The 18,987-nt window shown below is 41.2% G+C and overlaps 1 protein-coding gene across 2 annotated transcripts in view; it reads right to left on the bottom strand.

Annotated features, from left to right (window-relative positions):
- Positions 1-2,542, bottom strand: part of DCP1A (decapping mRNA 1A) — a 64,124-nt gene extending 61,582 nt beyond the window's left edge. For both annotated transcript variants that reach the window (XM_038566167.1, XM_038566168.1), the window contains exon 1: positions 2,321-2,542. In XM_038566167.1, the coding sequence (XP_038422095.1) occupies positions 2,321-2,455 (135 nt within the window). In that variant the 5' untranslated portion in view covers positions 2,456-2,542. The remainder of the gene's footprint in view (positions 1-2,320) is intronic.
- Positions 2,543-18,987: the final 16,445 nt, after the last annotated feature.

The following is an 18,987-nucleotide window of genomic DNA, read 5'->3' as shown; positions in this document are numbered from 1 at the left end:
TAGGTGTTAGACACAATGTTTTTAAAAAAACCCAAATAACTATATTAGTGGCAGTTCACAGCTTAGGTAGAAGTGATGTATTTTAATGCAATCCACAAACTGTTAGAAAACTTTAAATGCTAGTCATATCAAATTGGGTTTGTTGGGATAAAAACATTTAAAAAATATTTAACATGCTGAGAGTATTGCCCTATCATAAACATCATCATAAAAACTTTTCCTTCCTAAGGATTCACAGGCTTTTTCTTGCCTTTCAAATGTTAAATTATTAAAAAAGAAATTGGCAATCTACGGTCTCACAGTGAAAGAAAACTTGCTCAAACAACACTGTGCAAAGTTACAACTCACTGTAAAATAAAAATACAAAAGATTTTGGTTATGCTCTATGGGCCATTAACCAAACGAACAGCTTCTTTTTCAATCCAGATAGATATAATTTGTATTTCATATTTAAAGCAGGACTCTACAATCAGAATTCTACAATTCTGAAAGTCTGTGAAAAACTAGAAATATGAGTGTTAGTCATAAGTTCCTGCCCCCAAGTCTTCATCATTTGTCTGCAATTCACATCTCACAAATTTATATGCAGACCAAATAAAGAAAAATGATTCAGAACAATTCAAACTAAGGCAATGTCTAAAACAGCTACACTAAAAAAAAAAAAAAAAAAAAAAAAGCAAAAAAACTTAAAAATAAGAATAAAAATCTGTAAGTTTGCTCTTTGTGGTTTTCCATACCTCTTCTTCCAGGAGGGGAAAGAAAGAAGATAAGGTAAAAAAGCAAGAGGATCCTGAAAGCTCTCTTCATCTGAGTTAAGTGTTTATAAACGTCAAATGATTTTCATACAATTACTGTTTAAATATAGCCTATGAGTCTGTTTTATACCGTAAAGGGCACATTACGATAATCTTTCAGGGTTTTGTTAGTAGTATTTCATTTTTCACTGAAATGTGAATGTGACTTGTTTATGAAATCAATCCAACAGACGTTGACAGATCATCTGCCAAAAGTAAAGCCTAAAGGAGTAAAGCATGGAGGGTCAATTGCTAGAAAACTGGAAATTATGTTACTTTTATTTTTATTATTATTATTTTTTAAAATAGTTTTTTTTTTTTTTAAAGATTTTGTTCATTTATTCATGAGAGACATAGAGAGAGAGAGGCAGAGACACAGGCAGAGGGAGAAGCAGGCTCCATGCAGGGAGCTCGACGCGGGACTCGATCCCGGGTCACCAGGGTCACGCCCTGACCTGAAGGCGGCGCTAAACCGCTGAGCCACCCGGGCTGCCCCTATTATTATTATTTTTAAATATTTTATTTATTTATTCATGAGAGACAGAGGCAGAGGGAGAAGCAGGCTCCATGCAGGGAGCCCGACAGGGGACTCGATCCTGGGTCACCAGGGTCATGCCCTGGGCTGCAGGCAGATGCTCAACCGCTGAGCCACCCGGGCGTCCCGAAAACTGGAAATCACGTTACTTTTAAACGGGGCCCAACAAGTCAGACAACAGACCCAATGTAACTTTTCGGACCCCCTCCCGTGCAAAAAAAAAAAAAAAAAAAAAAAGGCAAGCAAAGCCAACAATTACTTAGTAGGAAGGGAGCATTCCGAGGCGACCTCACCAGCAGCACAGCTGGAACTAAAACGCATTTACAGGGTCTCTTTTCCAACGGCTTCAAAGAAATGCAATTAACACGGAAGCCCTTTTCCTTAAGTGCCTTGAAATCCCCCCCACCCAAAAAAAAAAAAAAAAAAAAACCTCTGTAAATAGTACAGTTGGATAAAAGCCGGACTTACCCTCACCACCTCTCTTCCAAGAATGGAAACTAATTGGATTCGAAGCTTTATAAACCCAGATGACCTGGGCGAAGGGGGCTCTTATTTACGTGCCCGTCGGGGGGCGGGGGGGGGGGGGAGGACGCGTGTTTACTTTACGGATCACGCACAGGTAGTTTACCCCGGAGCCCGCACGGCCTCAGGCAGCGCCTTTCAGGTGTGTCTCCGACCCCCCGGTTCCCATCCTCCAGCACGTCTGCAAGGGAGGCAGCCCGCCCAGGTCGGACCGGACCGGACCGGACCCCAGCCCTCCCTCCCTCCTCTCGGCTCTTCCTCCCAGACGTCCTGGGCCTGCCTCCCTCGCCCCTCTCCGCACAGCCCCTGGAGGCCCTGGCGGCCCTGACACCCTCCAGCGGCCGGTCGGTCCGTCCCCCGCCCCCCCAACCCCCGCCTCCCCGAATCGCCCCCAACTCCGGAGAGTCCGCGCGGCCCCTTTAAGAGGCGGCGGCCGGGCGGACGACCTCGGAGGCCGCGCCGCACTCACCCACTGGTTGGCCTTGGGGCAGAAGGTGTACAGAGCGACCTGGCCCGTGAGGTCTGCGATGCTGGTGATGTAGGGGTCGTGCTGCTTCAGGGCCGCCAAGCTCATCTCCTGCCCAGCTCTACTCAGCGACTCCATCTTGAATTCCGGAGCCGAGCCCCTCCGGCGGGGGGCGGAGTCGCGGACAGGAAGGTGCCATCGAAGCAAAGTTCCCCCGGCTGCGTCAGCACCTTCCACTTCCGCTTCTTCGCAGGGCCTCGCGGAGGGGCGGTAGGTACGACGGCTATTGTGCTCCGCTACGTCCACAACCCCCGGATGCCGGGTTCCGGGGTTCCTGACGCCCGAGGCTCTTGGGGTGGCGTTGGGGGCAGGCGAGGGCAGGCGAGGGGGAGGGGGCGCAGGTTCTCCCTGCCTTTGGGGTAAAATGTCCTGACAGCGGGATCGGAGGCTGTCCGGGAGCTTTCTCCAGCTCTGGCTGTGTGTGGGCTCCACCATCGTGGGGACAGCATGGAGAAGGGAGGGAGGGGGAGAGGCAGGACCCCAAAAGTCACCCCAGATCGTCCATCTCACTACATCACAGCCGTCAACAATTTGGTGGGGTTTTTTTTCTTTTAATATTTTATTTAAATTCAGTTTGCCAACATATAACACCCAGTGCTCACCCCATCAAGTGCCCTCCTTAGTGCCTGTCACCCAGTCACCCCAATCCCCTCCCCCTTCCCTTTCTACAACCCTTGGTTTGTTTCCCAGAGCCAGGCATCTTTCATGGTTTGTCTTCCTCTCTAAAGCAAGTGCTGGGTGGAGACATCCCTAGCTCAGAGTTGCACACTAGCCAGGGTAATCTGGTAGGGGAATCCAGAGACTCCTTCCTTCCCCCCAGAGTCCTTTCCTCTGTACCATGGCTACCTTCCTTCATCCTTGAGAATGAGTCTCAACTCCCCTCCAGCTACTTTCAATCCAATATTTAAAAATCTGTACCCTAGTTTAAAAAGATTATGCATTTTTTGCATAGGTAATACAAAATTCAGACACACCTGAAACTAAAAAAATTTTTTTTTAAAGTAGACTTTTCTTCTTTTATTTATTTATTTTTTTACTTTTCTTCTTTTAAAAATAATGATTTTATTAAGGTGTAGTTGTCATATAACACTATTAGTTTCAGGTGGACAGTATAGTGACTTGATATTTGCATACATTGCAAATGATGACAGCCACAGCCCAGCGAACATCTATCACCATGCATGGTTACAAGAATTTTTTTTCGTGGTAAGAATCTTCAAGATCTGGGTCTCCTAGCTGCTTTCAAATATGAATTACTATTATTAGCTGTAGTCATCAGGCTGTATGTTACATCCCCAGGACTTATTCTTTTTTTTTTTTTTTTTTTAAGATTTTTATTTATTCATGAGAGACACAGAGAGGGGCAGAGGCACAGGCAGAGGGAGAAGCAGGCTCCGTGCAGGGAGCCCGATGTGGGACTTGATCCTGGGACTCCAGGATCAGGCCTTGGGCTAAAGCCGGCGCTAAACCGCTGAGCCACCCGGGCTGCCCCCCAGGACTTATTCTTTAGTTTTTTTCTTACATAGGTTTACTAAAATCTAAGACATTTCATTTTTATTATTTTTAACTGAACAGGGCTAGACTAGAGAAAAGACACCAAGCTATTTTTTTTTTTAGATTTTATTTATTTATTCATGAGAGACACACAGAGAGAGGCAGAGACACAGGCAGAGGGAGAAGCAGGCTCCCCATGGGGAGCCTGATGTGGGACTCAATCCCAGGATCCCAGAATCAGGACCTGAGCCAAAGGCAGATGCTCAACCACTGAGCCACCCAGGTGCCCCAACACCAAGCTATTTAGGGAGTTTTCATAATTAGAATAGAAAATTGCCTCACAATGCATGTTTGTGTGGCTCCCAAAAATGTTAATGTTGACTGTAACACTCCATATGCTCTCAAGATCTATTAAAGACAATGTGAATATTTCAGAATTGAAACTCTTCCTCATTTACTTTAAGGCCTAATTTTTCCTTGTATTTGGCTTGGCTAGCTTTCTGTCTATCGCCACTTTCTATGAATTGCCCTTTCAATGATTCCACCCAGCCCATTGGCCTCCTTGCTAATCCTGTACATATGCCAAATGAGTCTTGCCTCAGGGCCTTTGAGCTGGTCATTCTCCCTTTCTGGAACACTCTTCTCTCTGATATGCCTATGATATCCTTATGGCTCGTTTCCTCACGTTCATAGCGCTCAGATGCAGGTGGTAATTATTTTATTTACTTCTGTTTTGTATGTATCATCAGCTTGATGAAGCAAGACCCATGTCTGTCTTCTTTATCACACTCCCAGGCCTAATACATGTTTGTTGGATTAGTCAGAATGTCAGGGTATTCTCTTTATCACATAAACCTGAGCGAAGGGATGGTAGTTTCAATTCCACATCTAAGAAAGCATTTGTTTCTCATAAGTGCTTAACAAATAATGATGCCTGATTTTCTTGTATTTGCATATTTTGATTCTTAGGCTTGAGGCTTCCTGTAGCAAACATACTGTGGTTCCCTGTGCATTTTTCTCCATCCCTCCATCTACCCTCTCTTCCTCTCCTTCCTCACTCTTTCTCTAGAAGATATTCTAGAAGTAGCTGCTTACCGTTTGCCTTTTTAGGCAGAGAAACCGAGCTAACTAACTTTCCCAAGGTCACATAATGATTCATTTGCTGAGTCGGATTAGCATCTTCTAGCCTTGGCTTCCAGGTAGATCATATATCTTGCTACCATTCTGTCTGGCACCCTCTTAAATTACACTGCCTACACATGAGTGAAACTTGTTATCCTTATGCTGCTGTTTCACCACTGATATTTATTTTACAGGGTTGATAGGCAAAAGGTTCTGGATTTACTATAAAGTTCATTACCTGCTGCTTACCAGATGCTTAGGATGGTAGTTCTTTTCTTCAGCTTCTCCAGAAAGATCTGAGACCTTTATACTTAAAATGTTACTTAATGAAAATGTTTTTAAAGGGTCTAGATGTTTTCTAGCATTGCATTTCTGATTTGTGAATTAGTTTAGTCTGTCAGCTATGGAGCAGAAACACTAATGCTTTCCACCGGGAAGAAAGAAAGCTGCTCATATGGGGTAATGTAACTAGAATAAAAGAACATGGGATCAGCACACCATTTAGTTCATCTGGTTATTGCATTTAACGCAGTGTTCTTGATAATGTTCTTTGGTAGCAAGTTCTACATAGATTACTGTTACTTAACCCAATGTAACCTTTCAACCAATGTAATGTTTCAAATCAAGAATAGCCTAGCAGCTATAAACAGCGGCAGTATATACACAGCTGCTAGTGCTTATCCATGTATACCAAGTGCTTCCTAGGTATACATACCCACCTTCACCACATAGCAGGCTTCATTTCCCAAACTCTTTTGGCTTAGGTATGGCTCTCTGACCCAATTCTGGCCGATGGAATGTTGGCAGAAGTGATGTGTACCTACCCCAGGCCACAGCTTTAATGAGCGTCTCCCTCTTTGACTTGCTTTTCCCGCCTTCTGTTGCCTGGGTGCAGGCAACTGTGAGGCCATGAAGAATGGCAGAGACCCAAGATGGAAAGAGGTGGCACCTTGAATTACCACAAAGAGAAGTGCTGCTTGCTGTCCAGGGTATCCTTTTCAGGCTGTTATGTGAAGAGTAGACACTGTTGGGTTTGAGAAATTATGTACTTCGGGGTCTTTTTGTTACTGCAGCCTAGCCTACCGCAACTAATTATACTGCTTTAGATTGTTTAGAAATTCAGCAATGAAACTTCAGTCTCCTGCAGAATTAAAATTAAACATGTGATTTACCAGAACACTGCTTAGTGCTTTGACAATAAGTCAAGATTTAAAAGAACTCCAGCCAGAGCTCTGCATTTGCAATCAGTTATAAGAACAAATTTGCAGAGTCACAAAGTGGCTAAAGATCAAAAATATTTTTGCCTATACCATTAGGCAATTGATTTTGCAATTGCATCCTGAAATAACCTACCAAGCCAAAATGGGAGGCTGTCATTTAAAATGCACTTTCTCCATGAGAATTTCCACAGATTCTCTTAGGCTTCTTTTAATTCTTCTTTTCCTTTTCCCTTGGGCATATTAAAATACAAGTATAGTTAACTTTTGAACAACGTGAGTTTGAACTATGTGGGTCCACACATGGAAATGTTTTTCTGATAAATACAGTAATAGTACTATAAATATATTTTCCTTATGATTTTCTTAACATTTTTTTCTCTAGCTTTACTGTAAGAATGAAGTGTATAATACATATACAAAATATATGTTAATTATTATTGGTAAAGCTTTGTCAGCGGTAGGCTATTAGCAGCAGTTATGTTTTGGGGGAGTCAAAAATTATACACAGATTTTCAGCTGTGCTGGGATTTGGTGCTCCAACCTGTGTATTGCTCACAATTCAGCTGTATTTCCTTTTTCCTACTTTAAGGGTACCTTTATTTTATTTTATTATTATTTTCTTTATTGAAGTATAATTAACATACAATGTTATATTAGTTTCAGTGTACAACATAGTGATTTGACAAGTTTATACACTATGCTGTATACTCTCAAGCATAGCTACCATTTGTCACCGTATAACACTATTACAATACCATTGACTATATTCTCTATGCTGTACCTTTTATCCCTTTGATTTATTCATTCTATAACTGGAAGCCTGTATCTCCCACTCTCCTTCACCCATTTTCCCCATTCTCCTACCCTCTCCCCTCTGATAACCATCAGTTTGTTCTCTGCATTTATGCTGCTGTTTCTGCTTTTTGTTTATTCATATGTGTTCTTTTAGATCTCACATATAAGTGAAATCATATAGTATGTATCTCTGACTTATTTCACTTAGCAAAATACCCTCTGGTATTTTGTTGTCACAAATGGCAAGGTCTCATTCTTTTTTTTTATGGGTGAGATATATCACAGCTTCTTTATCCATTCATCTAAAGGCTCAACTGTATTTCTTAAGCCAACACAATAAGAGTTTAAGTAAAGGCATCTATCTGGTGTGTTAACTCCGTAACCTGAAATCTTTCTCGTTGACTCTCCAGATTAACATGAAAATGTAATAAGTACTGATAACACAGTTTATAGCTATTTCTATTTATGGATGCTTTTCTGGTCTTCTCAGTTTTAGTTCTGGGTTGCTTTATTACTATTATTATAATATTATTATTATTATTATTATATATTATCCATTTACTAATATTTATCTGGCTAAATTAACATCATAATCACTTTTACATATGCCTTTGATTCATTTAAGGAGTTTTAGCTTTTTCAATCTGAAATTTGATTGTTTCGTGGCTAGGGCATATTAATAAATTGTTGAACACTTAGGGGTTGAATTTGCACAGAGATACTGTTAAGAATGAATATGTATCTTCACTGTACCCTCCAACTTTGAGGTAAAACCACAATACTACATACTTAAAAGGTTCAATGCTTTCTGTTTTCTGTTTACATATTGTCTTAATTGGGATATCCGATATGTGATCCAATGTGTGGGCTTGAGGCAAAACTGACACAGGATTCATTGTGGGTCTTTCTCATGTAAACCAATTATTATATTATTTGTGGAATAATAAACACAGTCCAGATACAGTTTATGTTACTTGGTAAACTTGAATTCATTTATCCTCAAGGCACAAGTTATTAGGAAATTCTATCTTTCCCCACTCAATTGCACTCATAACATAGAAAATAATGTTAAACAGAATACATTAAAAATCACTCCAGATTACTGAAATGCCATAATTTAATAGAGATTAACTGCCTCAATGTGAAAAACCATTCACTCATCTGTATGTTGCCTGAAGCCTTGAATTTAAGGGCTATTACCTGTTCTGGACCTTGAAGGAGATTTCAATATTCATCATCTATAGAGAGCAGCATAAATTACACTTAGCCATCCAATAAACATTAACTCAAAAGATAATAGAAAAACCCATTTCTCTTGCACAATAAAATTATTGCCACTACTGTGATAAAAGAGGTTGAACTAGGTCAGCAGGCCTTTTTACATTGCTCAAGAACACTAGAAGGATTAAAAATTTATAGATTACCTCCTAGAAACAATGATCTGTACAGAAATGTAATAAAACACCCGCTCTCCTGTATCTTCCTAAGCTGCTCTGTGCCATTATATTTTCTGATCGTATTAGTGGGACAACTTTCCAAAGCTCTAGAAACTGTCTTTTGGCAAAGATGAAGATTTTCAAACCAAAAGAATTGTTATTGAAAATCGAGAGGCAGGTGGTGTAAAAAGGTAATGTTCAAGTGTGACCCAAGTAGAATCTCATCTTGCGTATATTTGGTATATTTTAATTTTGTTTCACTTAGGTTGCTGATAAGTACAAGCAAAAGAAAAAAAAGTGAAATAGAAGGATATGGTATTAAAATATTATACAATTTAATAGTCCTTCTGGATAAAGTTGTGTGAAAAACACAATATAGTTATTTTTTAAATGAAATTCTTCAAGAACCAAAAGCTGGCAAAAAGACTTCTTAAAAGAGCTATATCTAGTTTTGAAAAATTATTTGTTAATGTGTCTGTAGCCTTTCAGACTCTTCTCTTTGTTGTGCTTTTTAAGAGTATTTTAGAGCATGCATATTTGTATATTTAATGCCAGAAAATAATCTGAGTGGGACTATTTGGATATAAATGTAACTTAGTTTTAAGGGATTTGGGGAGATGGACTTTTTTATTTGTAAATGTCTAAAAGTCATCTATTTCCTAAGTATTGATGGATATTTTCATAAAGAAGGGTTTTTGTTTTCTTTCTCAGTGACCCTTTCCTATCTTTGTTTTCCATTAATGGCCTTCTATTGTTCAATAATGAAACATAGGAGAACATACACAGTTTCAAACTTTCCCCTTATCTGTTTTTGGGCTAAATTGCCTTGAGGCTAAGTAATGGTAATGGAGATATGATTACTCAGGTGAAACATTACCATACGGATATTTTCTGCCTTTTTTACAGATGCCTACATTTAAAGTAATCTTCTAGAAACTGAGGCTTAGGAGGGAAAATATGCCCACCCATAGCATATACTAATAGCATATATGCAAATAAAACTCTCACACTCTTTAGTCTGTGAATCCCTGAGGATTGCAGTACATCATCTGTAGGGAAGCAGCCAAGAGATCTGTTGAAAGGCATATCACACTAAAGAAATGAACCGTGTAGCTTGCGATTGCTAGAAATACATCAGCTGCATCAAACTGACAGGTAATCTTAATGTCATATTTTGGTGTGTCTTTTTGGATGGAATAAGCAAGGAGTCTTTTTCTTCCCTGCCAAAAAAGTTGGCTGATTTTTAAAGTTTTAATGGCATAGACCTTTCCCTATGTGAGCTGGAAAGGTCTTTTTAAAAGGGAACATAGGGATCCCTGGGTGGTGCAGCGGTTTGGCACCTGCCTTTGGCCCAGGGCGCGATCCTGGAGACCCGGGATCGAATCCCACATCGGGCTCCCGGTGCATGGAACCTGCTTCTCCCTCTGCCTATGTCTCTGCCTCTTTCTCTCTCTCTCTCTCTCTCTCTCTCTCTCTGTGACTATCATAAATAAATAAAAATTAAAAAAAATAAACTTCTTAAAAAAATAGGGAACATGGACTATAAAAAAGGAGCAGTCTCTGGATTTTGTCCTTCAAACTAGAGACTGGTACTGCAAAATCGGTTTCAGAGGCAAAGCCAATAGAGTTTATGTCATTCTTATTAAGTCTGGTAGAGGGTAAATGTATTAACATTGTGAAACAAAAGAGAACTGACCTTTTATGAAAATATGGGTGAGGCCTGCATCTATCAGACCCACGCATTTCATAGACTGAGCCAAGCAAAATGACTGCTGACCGCGCAGTCTCTTGTTATGGCCATGCCTTGTGCCTTAGGGTCACCTGTCCTCCAAGATGCAAATGGGGAGAAAAGAGCATTTTAAAAGCTGAGGGCAAAACACAGACATGGCTTTCTTTTGATCTTCTACCCAGCTTTTGAATCTAGTTTTATTTAAAACCATCACCATCAGTTGTATGTATTCTAAAATACTTATTTTTTTTAGATTTTATTTATTTATTTATTTATTTATTTATTTATAGAAAGAGTAAGCGCAGGGGTAAGGGACAGCGGGAGAAGGAGAGAGAGAATCTCAGACAGACTCCTTTCTGGGCTCGTATCCCAGAGCCCAGTCTAGGGCTTGGTCCTACAGCTCTGAGGTCATGACTTGAGCCCAAATCAAGAGTCAGATGCCTAACCAACTGAGCCACCCAGGTGCCCCTAGTTTTAACTTTAAACCAAAATGCAGCAGCAAACCTTTGATGACTCAGTAGCATTTCCTCCAATAAATCTTAGGGTGTTCAATTTTGCATAGAATTAATTGACCAAAATCTTGACTCCGACAGTTTCAGGATAAGAACATGATGACAAAGCACCACTCTTCTGGCACTTTTATCTTTCATTTTATTTTTTAAAAGATTTTATTTATTTATTCATGAGAGACACACAGAGAGAGGCAGAGACATAGGCAGGGGGAGAAGCAGGGTCCTCACAGGGAGCTCGATGTAGGACTCGATCTCAGGACCTGGGGATCACACCCTGAGCCAAAGGCAGATGCTCAACCACTGAGCCACCCAGGGGCCCCTTCACTTTGATCTCTTAATATGCTCCTTCCTGTAGGGGAGGGAAAAGTTTTTCTCGACCATATTAGGGTCTCTAGTAGGTTAGGTCTGAAATATAAACTGACAAAGATAGCAGGAGAGGAACATCCATGATCTAAGTGTAGTAGATTGAGGAGAATTCAGCAAGGTCTGTTAGTTTAAATTCCTCTGTGTGTCCCTTTGTCTTCTGAAATAAAGCTTCTTTCCTCTGGGTCTAAGGAGGGCACCTCTCATGTGAAGGGCTTAGGACCCACTTCAGGGGAAAGTCCAAGAGTCCTTTCTGCACCTACCTGAAATATTCAATGTACCAAGATGCTTTATTTTGGGGTAATGTGTCCTGAACCCCATCACTGCCATAGAAATATTTATCTCTTTCACTGAACATTCACACCTATTCCCTCAACTCAAGACAGGGGAGGGATGTTTATTCCTGTTTTATTTAGGGGAGAATAGGTGCTCTGATAGATGAAGTGATAGAACCAGCACCACAACCGCAGTGCCCATCCCACAGTGCCTGGCCTCACTATCCATGGGCTCATCTAGGATCTCAACCCTTTGACATCCAAAAAATCATGTAGCAAAACTGATAAACAAATGCTAATGTGCCGTAGGTGGTCTACTGGACCAATGCCAGGTAATATGCATTTTATCTGAGCTATCCCACTAGCAGCTTTTCTGGTGGACATTTCAGAAAGTATTGCAGATGGTTTTGTTCTAGAAACATAATGGAATTGGGCTGTGAAGCAAGAAAGGAGAAACACATAAAAGCCCTGGTGTCCATAAAATTTTGTTAGATAGCATAAAAACGTTGGGAACTATTTTTGGAAAGCACTCATGATTGATGTAACTCTTACTTTTGTGACTGGAATTTCCTCTGCCTTGGAGCTGGGCACAGGCTTCCTTGTCTCTTGCTTCTTCATCGCTGAACAGCTCTGTACATTCACTCTGACAGGACTGGACTTTGGAGGATCTGTTCCTGGCTTCCCCTCTTCTGCAGGTGGGACACCACAATGCTTTGGTACTCCTGCTGGAATAGAGTCAATTCTGGATATCAGGGGTTGATGATTCAATCTGCAGGACATCCAGGATCTCAACGTTTTAAGACCTTTTAAAAAATTGAGATCTAATTAGCATATAACACCATCTTAGTTTCAGGTTACAACAGAAGGATTTGGGTATTTGTATGCATTGTGAAATGATCCCCACAATCTCTCTAGCTAAAATCTATCACTACACAGCTTCAAAAAAATTTTTTTCTTGTCGTAAGAACTTTTAACATCTATTCTCTTAGCTTTTGAATATACAGCACAGTATTATTAACTAGAGTCACCATACATTACATCCTGTACATTACATCTCCATGACTTGCTTATTTTATAATTGGATTTGTGCTCTTCCTCCTCCTCCTCTCCTCCTCCTCTTCTTCTTCTTCCCTCCTCCTCTTCCTCTTCTTTTTAATTTTTTTTATGATAGTCACAGAGAGAGAGAGAGAGAGAGAGAGGCAGAGACACAGGCAGAGGGAGAAGCAGGCTCCATGCACCGGGAGCCCGATGTGGGATTCGATCCCGGGTCTCCAGGATCGTGCCCTGGGCCAAAGGCAGGCGCCAAACCGCTGCGCCACCCAGGGATCCCTTCTTTTTAATTTAAATTCAGTTTGCCAACATATAGTACATCATTAGTTTCAGATGTAGTGTTCAATAATTCATCAGTTGCGTGTAATACCCAGTGCTCATCACATCATGTGCCCTCCTTAATGCTCATCACTCAGTTACCCCATGCCCCCACCCACCTCTCCTCCAGCAGCCCTCAGTTTGTTTCCTATGGTTAAGAGTTGGTTTTTCTCTCTCTCTGAACTTCCCATTCAGTACCATTTGACCACTTTCAATCATTTCACTGTTTATGAGTTCTTTTTGTTTTTGTTTTTAATTTTTTTTATTTATTTATGATAGTCACACAGAGAGAGAGAGAGGCAGAGACACAGGCAGAGGGAGAAGCAGGCTCCATGCACCGGGAGCCCGACGTGGGATTCGATCCTGGGTCTCCAGGATCACGCCCTGGGCCAAAGGCAGGCGCTAAACTGCCACGCCACCCAGGGATCCCTGTTTTTTATGATTCTACATATAAGTGAGGTCAGAGAGTATTTATTGTTCTCTGTCGGACTTCCCTCACTCAGCGTAATACCCTCAGGGGTCATCCATGTTGTCACAAATGGCAAGATTTCCTTCTTATTTTTATGTCTGAATAATATTCCATTGTAAATATATATCACATCTTTATCCATTCATCCATCAATTGATACTTAGTTTGCTTCCTTTTCTCTTCTCTTTCTTACTATTTCTCTGCTTATTAGAATTTCCATCAGGTAATTAGGAGCTGGGGCAGGGAGCTGAGCTAGCAACATAGAACAGTATATATTAAGTGCCGAGCAAATAGCGCTGGTAGCCAGGGCTGAGTCCCAGACGAGGGACATGCAGAGAACCAATCATGGAAGAGAAGGAACTGGAATTGAGCCTTGGTGATGGGTAGAATTAGAATAGGCTGAGAGAGAAGATACCAACACCTTTTCTTTCCTGTATGTTTTCTTACAGAGAGAACTATATAGATTCTCAAGTAATATTGCTTGGAAAGAATGTTGTGATGAGCTAAAGGAGTATTTCACCAAAGGCTTTTTTTAAAATAAAGATTTTATTTATTTATTTAGAGAATAAGCATGTGTGTGCAAGAGTGGGGTGGGGCAGAGGGAGAGGGAGAGAAAGAGTCTCCAGCAGACACTCTGCTGAATACAGACAGAGCCTGATGCGGGGCTCGATCCCATGACGCTGAGATCATGACCTGAGCCAAAATCAAGAGTTGGATGCTTAACTGACTAAGCTACCTAGGCATCCCTCACCAATGGCTTTAAGACATCCAATATCTGAGCATTCCACATCAGAAAGTCAAACAAGAACCCCAGTCTTCGGGATGCCTGGGTGGCTCAGAGGTTGAGCATCTGCCTTTGGCTCAGGGCATGATCCTGGTCGGGGGCTTGAGTCTTGCATTGGGCTCCCTGTGAGGAGCCTGCTTCTCTCTCTGTCTACATCTCTGCCTGTGTTTCTTGTGAATAAATATATAAAATTAGAAAAAAAAAAAAAGAACCCCAGTTTTCATTCCACCACATGATGGCTGGCTCCTCAGGAGAAGTCATTTGACTTCTTTGGACTGTTTCCTCATCTAAAACAGAAAAAAGGAAAAAAATAAATAAATAAATAAATAAATAAATAAATAAATAAATAAATAAAACAGAAAAAAGGGGGCGGCCCAGGTGGCTCAGCGGTTTAGCACCACCTTCGGTCCAGGGCCTGACCCTGGAGACCCGGGATCGAGTCCCACGTCGGGCTCCCTGTGTGGAGCCTGCTTCTCCCTCTGCCTGTGTCTCTGCCTCTCTCTCTCACTGTGTCTCTCATGAATAAATAAATAGAATCTTTAAAAAAAAAATAAAACAGAAAAAAGTAGAGTTAGTAATACCTACTTCCTACACTTGTAGAAATTTGCAGATATTGAGAAAATGTGGGCAAATTAACTAACATGGTCCCTTTTACATATTAAGGGCTCAATCAATAATAAGGTTATTTTCCCTTCTCATAATTCATAAATGACCTTTGTTGTTTCATAAGTAGGGGACAATCAGCAGGGCTCCTGGCAGCATGTAGAGAATGTGGTACCTCTGCTAAAACGCTTATCTCTGGAATGAGGGTTAACCTTCCTGGAAACCACAGCCTGCCCTCTCACTGGTGGCCACCCAAAGACCCTTATTCCTGTCCAGGAAATGGATGGTGGCACCATGGTTCACACTTCCTGGTACATTGCCATCCACAACTCTCAAGAGCCCTGGAACACATGCTGGCTGTCAAGAAGATTAAAGTAGAGTGGAGTTTAGGACTAAAAAGCGCTGAGGCCAGGCAAATATGTTAAAAAGTGAGGACATTTGTTAGCCAAGGACATGTGCATACTGCTAGGTAATCAGAAGTTTCCCAGTGAGCTAGTCCAGCAGAAAGCTACAGTAGTTTTTCTTGCATATATTTTCCTGGGTGGCCTTCCAAAATCCTATGGTAGTGCAATCAGAAAGAGTGGACATGCTGGTTAAACCTGCTCTCTACCAGCAAATATATATAAAGAAATAGCCTCTGTGCTCTATTTAATTGCCTGAAACATCTTACTGGGAAAGGGGCCACTACAAGGGGGAGAATCTGGTTTTGGAGCTTGTTGTAAGACCAAGAATTGCAGAAAGGGAGAGGTTGCATTGTCAGAGGCACCCCGCCCCAAGCTGAATAATATCCCTGTAAAAGCTAAATGTAATTTCAGAGTGAATCAGTGTATACCTTTAGGTCTTATGTCCTTAGGCTTCGACTTTTCTGTTGAATTAACAGCAATAAAACCATAACACAAATAACAAAGTATTTCCAGTCAGAGAAATGGATCTAAGGCAATAAACTCCCCCAAATCCCAAAAGATAAAACCACCTGTTTAAACATGTGCTACTACCCCTGGAAGGAAGGAGCTTCTGTACCTTTGCGGAATGGCTTCCAGTGGGCATCCAGTCAACACAGCAGGGTGTGCCACCTTCCAAGTCTGTGGGGGCCTTTGTTCTCTCTTCCTCAGACATGAAACGAATCCATAGAGAGTAATTTGGTTTGTGTTGAAGAAAGTGTTTATTCTCTGGGAGATGAGGTGTTAGGGACAGGGCCTCAGGAGAAGTTCTTGGAGGTAAGAAAATGATGTTATTTTTAAAAAAGATCTTTATTTTTAATTATTTATTATTTTTATTTTTTAAAAAATTTATTTATTTGACATTATTTGAAAGAGCACATGAGCACAAGTAGGGGGAGCCACAGAGGAAGAGGGAGAAACAGGCTCCCTGCTGAGTGGGGAGTCCAAAGCCGGGGCGGGGTGGGGGTGGGGGGTGAGGGTGGTGGTGCTTGATCTCAGGATGCTGGGATCATGACCCAAGCCAAAGGCAAGCACTTAACCAACTGAGCCACCTAGGTGCCCCCAGATTTTTATTTTTTTAAGTAATCTCTGCACCCAAGGTAGAGCTCGAACTTACAACCCTGAGATCAAGAGTTGCATGCTCCATTGACTGAGCCAGCCAGGTCCCCTGATAATAATGTTATTATTACTACCCTCTTCTTCTGTTTTTTCTTGCCTTATTAAATAGTGGAGAAAAAAAGGATAATTAAAAAATATTCAAAAATAGCTGCCTAATGTTTTAGGTAGATGACTAAGCTCTTGTTTAGAATGGCTTGGACTGGAAAGTTGGATAGTCACCTGGTAGAAAGGAGAAATTAAAGGTACTTTTAACTATGTGAAGAAAAAATTGATATAGCCTTTTATTGTTATTTAATGACAGTGCTACATGCAGACTTCATTCTGATGGGGACCAGAACCTGCCTAAGGTGATGTCCTTAGACACCTCAGAAAATTATGCCCTATTTAGGGGAGAGGATTTTAGGGGCACCTGTGTGGCTCAGTGGCTGAGCATCTGCCTTTGGCTCAGGTCATGATCCCTAGGTCCAGGGATCGAGTCCCACATCAGGCTCCCCACAGGGAGCCTGCTTCTCCCTCTGCCTATGTCTCTGCCTCTCTCTGTGTGTCTCTCATGAATAAATAAATAAAATCTTTTCTAAAAAATAGAGCAGAGAACTTTGAAGGTGGTAGAAAAAAGGATTTTCTTTAGGAGTGTTTTTGCCATTCAAAAGCTAAAGGACAAATTTCTCTGTCCCCAAGCTTCCTTATGTTTCTGAAGTTAACGATTAATTGATGTTATGAGGGATTCTCTATCCCGTTTACCCTTCCTCCATATTCAAATCCTGGATTTTTGTTGTTTGGTTTTGTCCTCGGTATAGTTAATGACCAAACGTCAACTCATCTCTATGTAATCTAGGTCAAATCTTAATTTGAATATCATTTTAGTTGAAAACCTTTTTCAATGAAAGTTGAAATTTAATTCCATCTTTTTAAAAACATTTGAAACAAAATATTTCCAGGTATTCATATTGCCTGTGATAGTTGAGTTTATACTGAGATATCCCTAAACAACAGTCAGGCTGAGAAGATGTGCACATATGCTAAAAAGAATCAATTATAAACAGGTAGTGACACTGATGAAAATGTTGTCGATAGACCCAGGCGTAGCAAAACTGGGAGGTTTTTTTTAACCTGGGGCCTGTGGACGGCCCTTAGAAATTCTGTGAGTGCCCTGGGATTAAAAGCAAGATTTTGTGTGTGCATTTGTTTTAGGAGAGGATTGGTGGCTTTCGTGAGATTCTCAAAAAGGTCTGTCTCCCCACCCCCAAAATATTAGGAACCACAAACATTTGAAAATGCTCAGTACATTAGATTAAATTTTTAAAAACTGTTAAAAAGAAGGATGCCTGGGTGGCTTAGCAGTTGAACATCTGCCTTCGGCTCAGAGCATGATCCCAGGGTCCTTGTATCTTTAAAATCTTTAAAAAATTGTTATTTATTCATGAGAGGCAGAGACAGAGAGAGAGACAGACAGACAGACAGAGGCAGAGGGAGAAGCAGGCTCCATGCAGGAAGCCTGATGTGGGACTTGATCCCAGGACCTCGGGATCACGCTCTGAGCTGAAGGCAGATGCTCAACTGCCAAGCCACCCATGTGTCCCTAAAAAAATTGTTAAAAAGAAACTTTTCTTTCTACTTGAAAGGCTTCAAATGTCAGCTACCAGATCTACAACTTAACATTCTATTAAGAATTTCAAATCCAAATGCCTTCCATGGTCATAAAATTTATTTTACAAACAGAGAAACTAGATTAAAAAGGGGGACACCTATTCTGGTGTGGGATGGTTTTAATTCAAATGAAAAATTTCCTGAGAACTGGTGGATCTGCCAGGAGGCTGGCACCAAGGTGCTGTAGGTGGAAAAATGCCACCTGAATGCCACTAGGAGGCGCTGTGGCACAGGGAGAGAAAGGAATCCCTAGGTTGGCTAATATTCCCCAGCTTCCAACCCTGGTGAGACCTTGGACAGGTCATTTAATTTCTCTTTGTTGTCTGCAAAAATGAGATCTGGTCTCAGTATGTTCCAACCGGACTAAGGTATGATGGACAGCAAAGATCTTTTTAAAAAGTGCACTATGGCCATTAAAAGAAACACGTTGATAAAGATTGCCAAGATATATTACTAAAAAGTTGAGATACAATTCACATGCCGTAGTATTCACTCTTTTAAAGAGTACAATACAGTGGTTTTTAGTTTATTCACAAGCTTTGCTGTCAGTAGCACTCTCTAATCGCAGCACGTTTTCATCAGCCCCCAAAAGGAAGCCTCATACCCATTAGCAGTTTCTCCCTGTTTCTCCTTCCCCCTGGCTTCGGGTAACCACTAATCTACTTTCCATCTCTATGGATTTGTCTATTCTGGACATTTTTGACATTCCATATATAATGTCCATATTCTGGAGGTTCCATAAATGGAATCCTGTAATATATGGCTTTTTGTTACTGGCTTCTTTTATTTATCTTCATATTTTCAAGATTCCTTCACATTGTAGTATGAATCATGAGTCCTCATCCTGACCTATCAGGAGCACTTGACATGCTAATCGCTTTTCTTTTTCTTTTGATTTCTGGAGCTCCCTCCCTTTTATGTCCTTCTTGCTCACTGGAGACATCTCTCAGGCTTCTTAGATACCTCCTTCTTATCTTCCAGTTCTCTTAATGCTGGTAAGCCCAGGGATCAGACCTCAGACCTCTTCTCTTCTTTACTCCTGCTCCTATGGGGCCCTCAGCCAGTCACATGGGTTTCTATCCCGTATGTGCCATTAACTCCTAGATTGGTGTCCCCAGCCTGGCCTTTCCTCTGAGTTCCAGAGCTGTATCTTCATCACTCCTCGGGTCTCTCATATGCAGTGCAAAAGCAACATGCCTCCATACCTCCCGCTTTCCAATTTGTTCCTTCCATA

The sequence above is a fragment of the Canis lupus genome, chromosome 20 (assembly GCF_011100685.1).
Source record: "Canis lupus familiaris isolate Mischka breed German Shepherd chromosome 20, alternate assembly UU_Cfam_GSD_1.0, whole genome shotgun sequence".
In the NCBI taxonomy this organism is placed as follows: Eukaryota; Metazoa; Chordata; class Mammalia; order Carnivora; family Canidae; genus Canis; species Canis lupus.
This window is presented reverse-complemented; position numbering and strand designations above follow the sequence as displayed.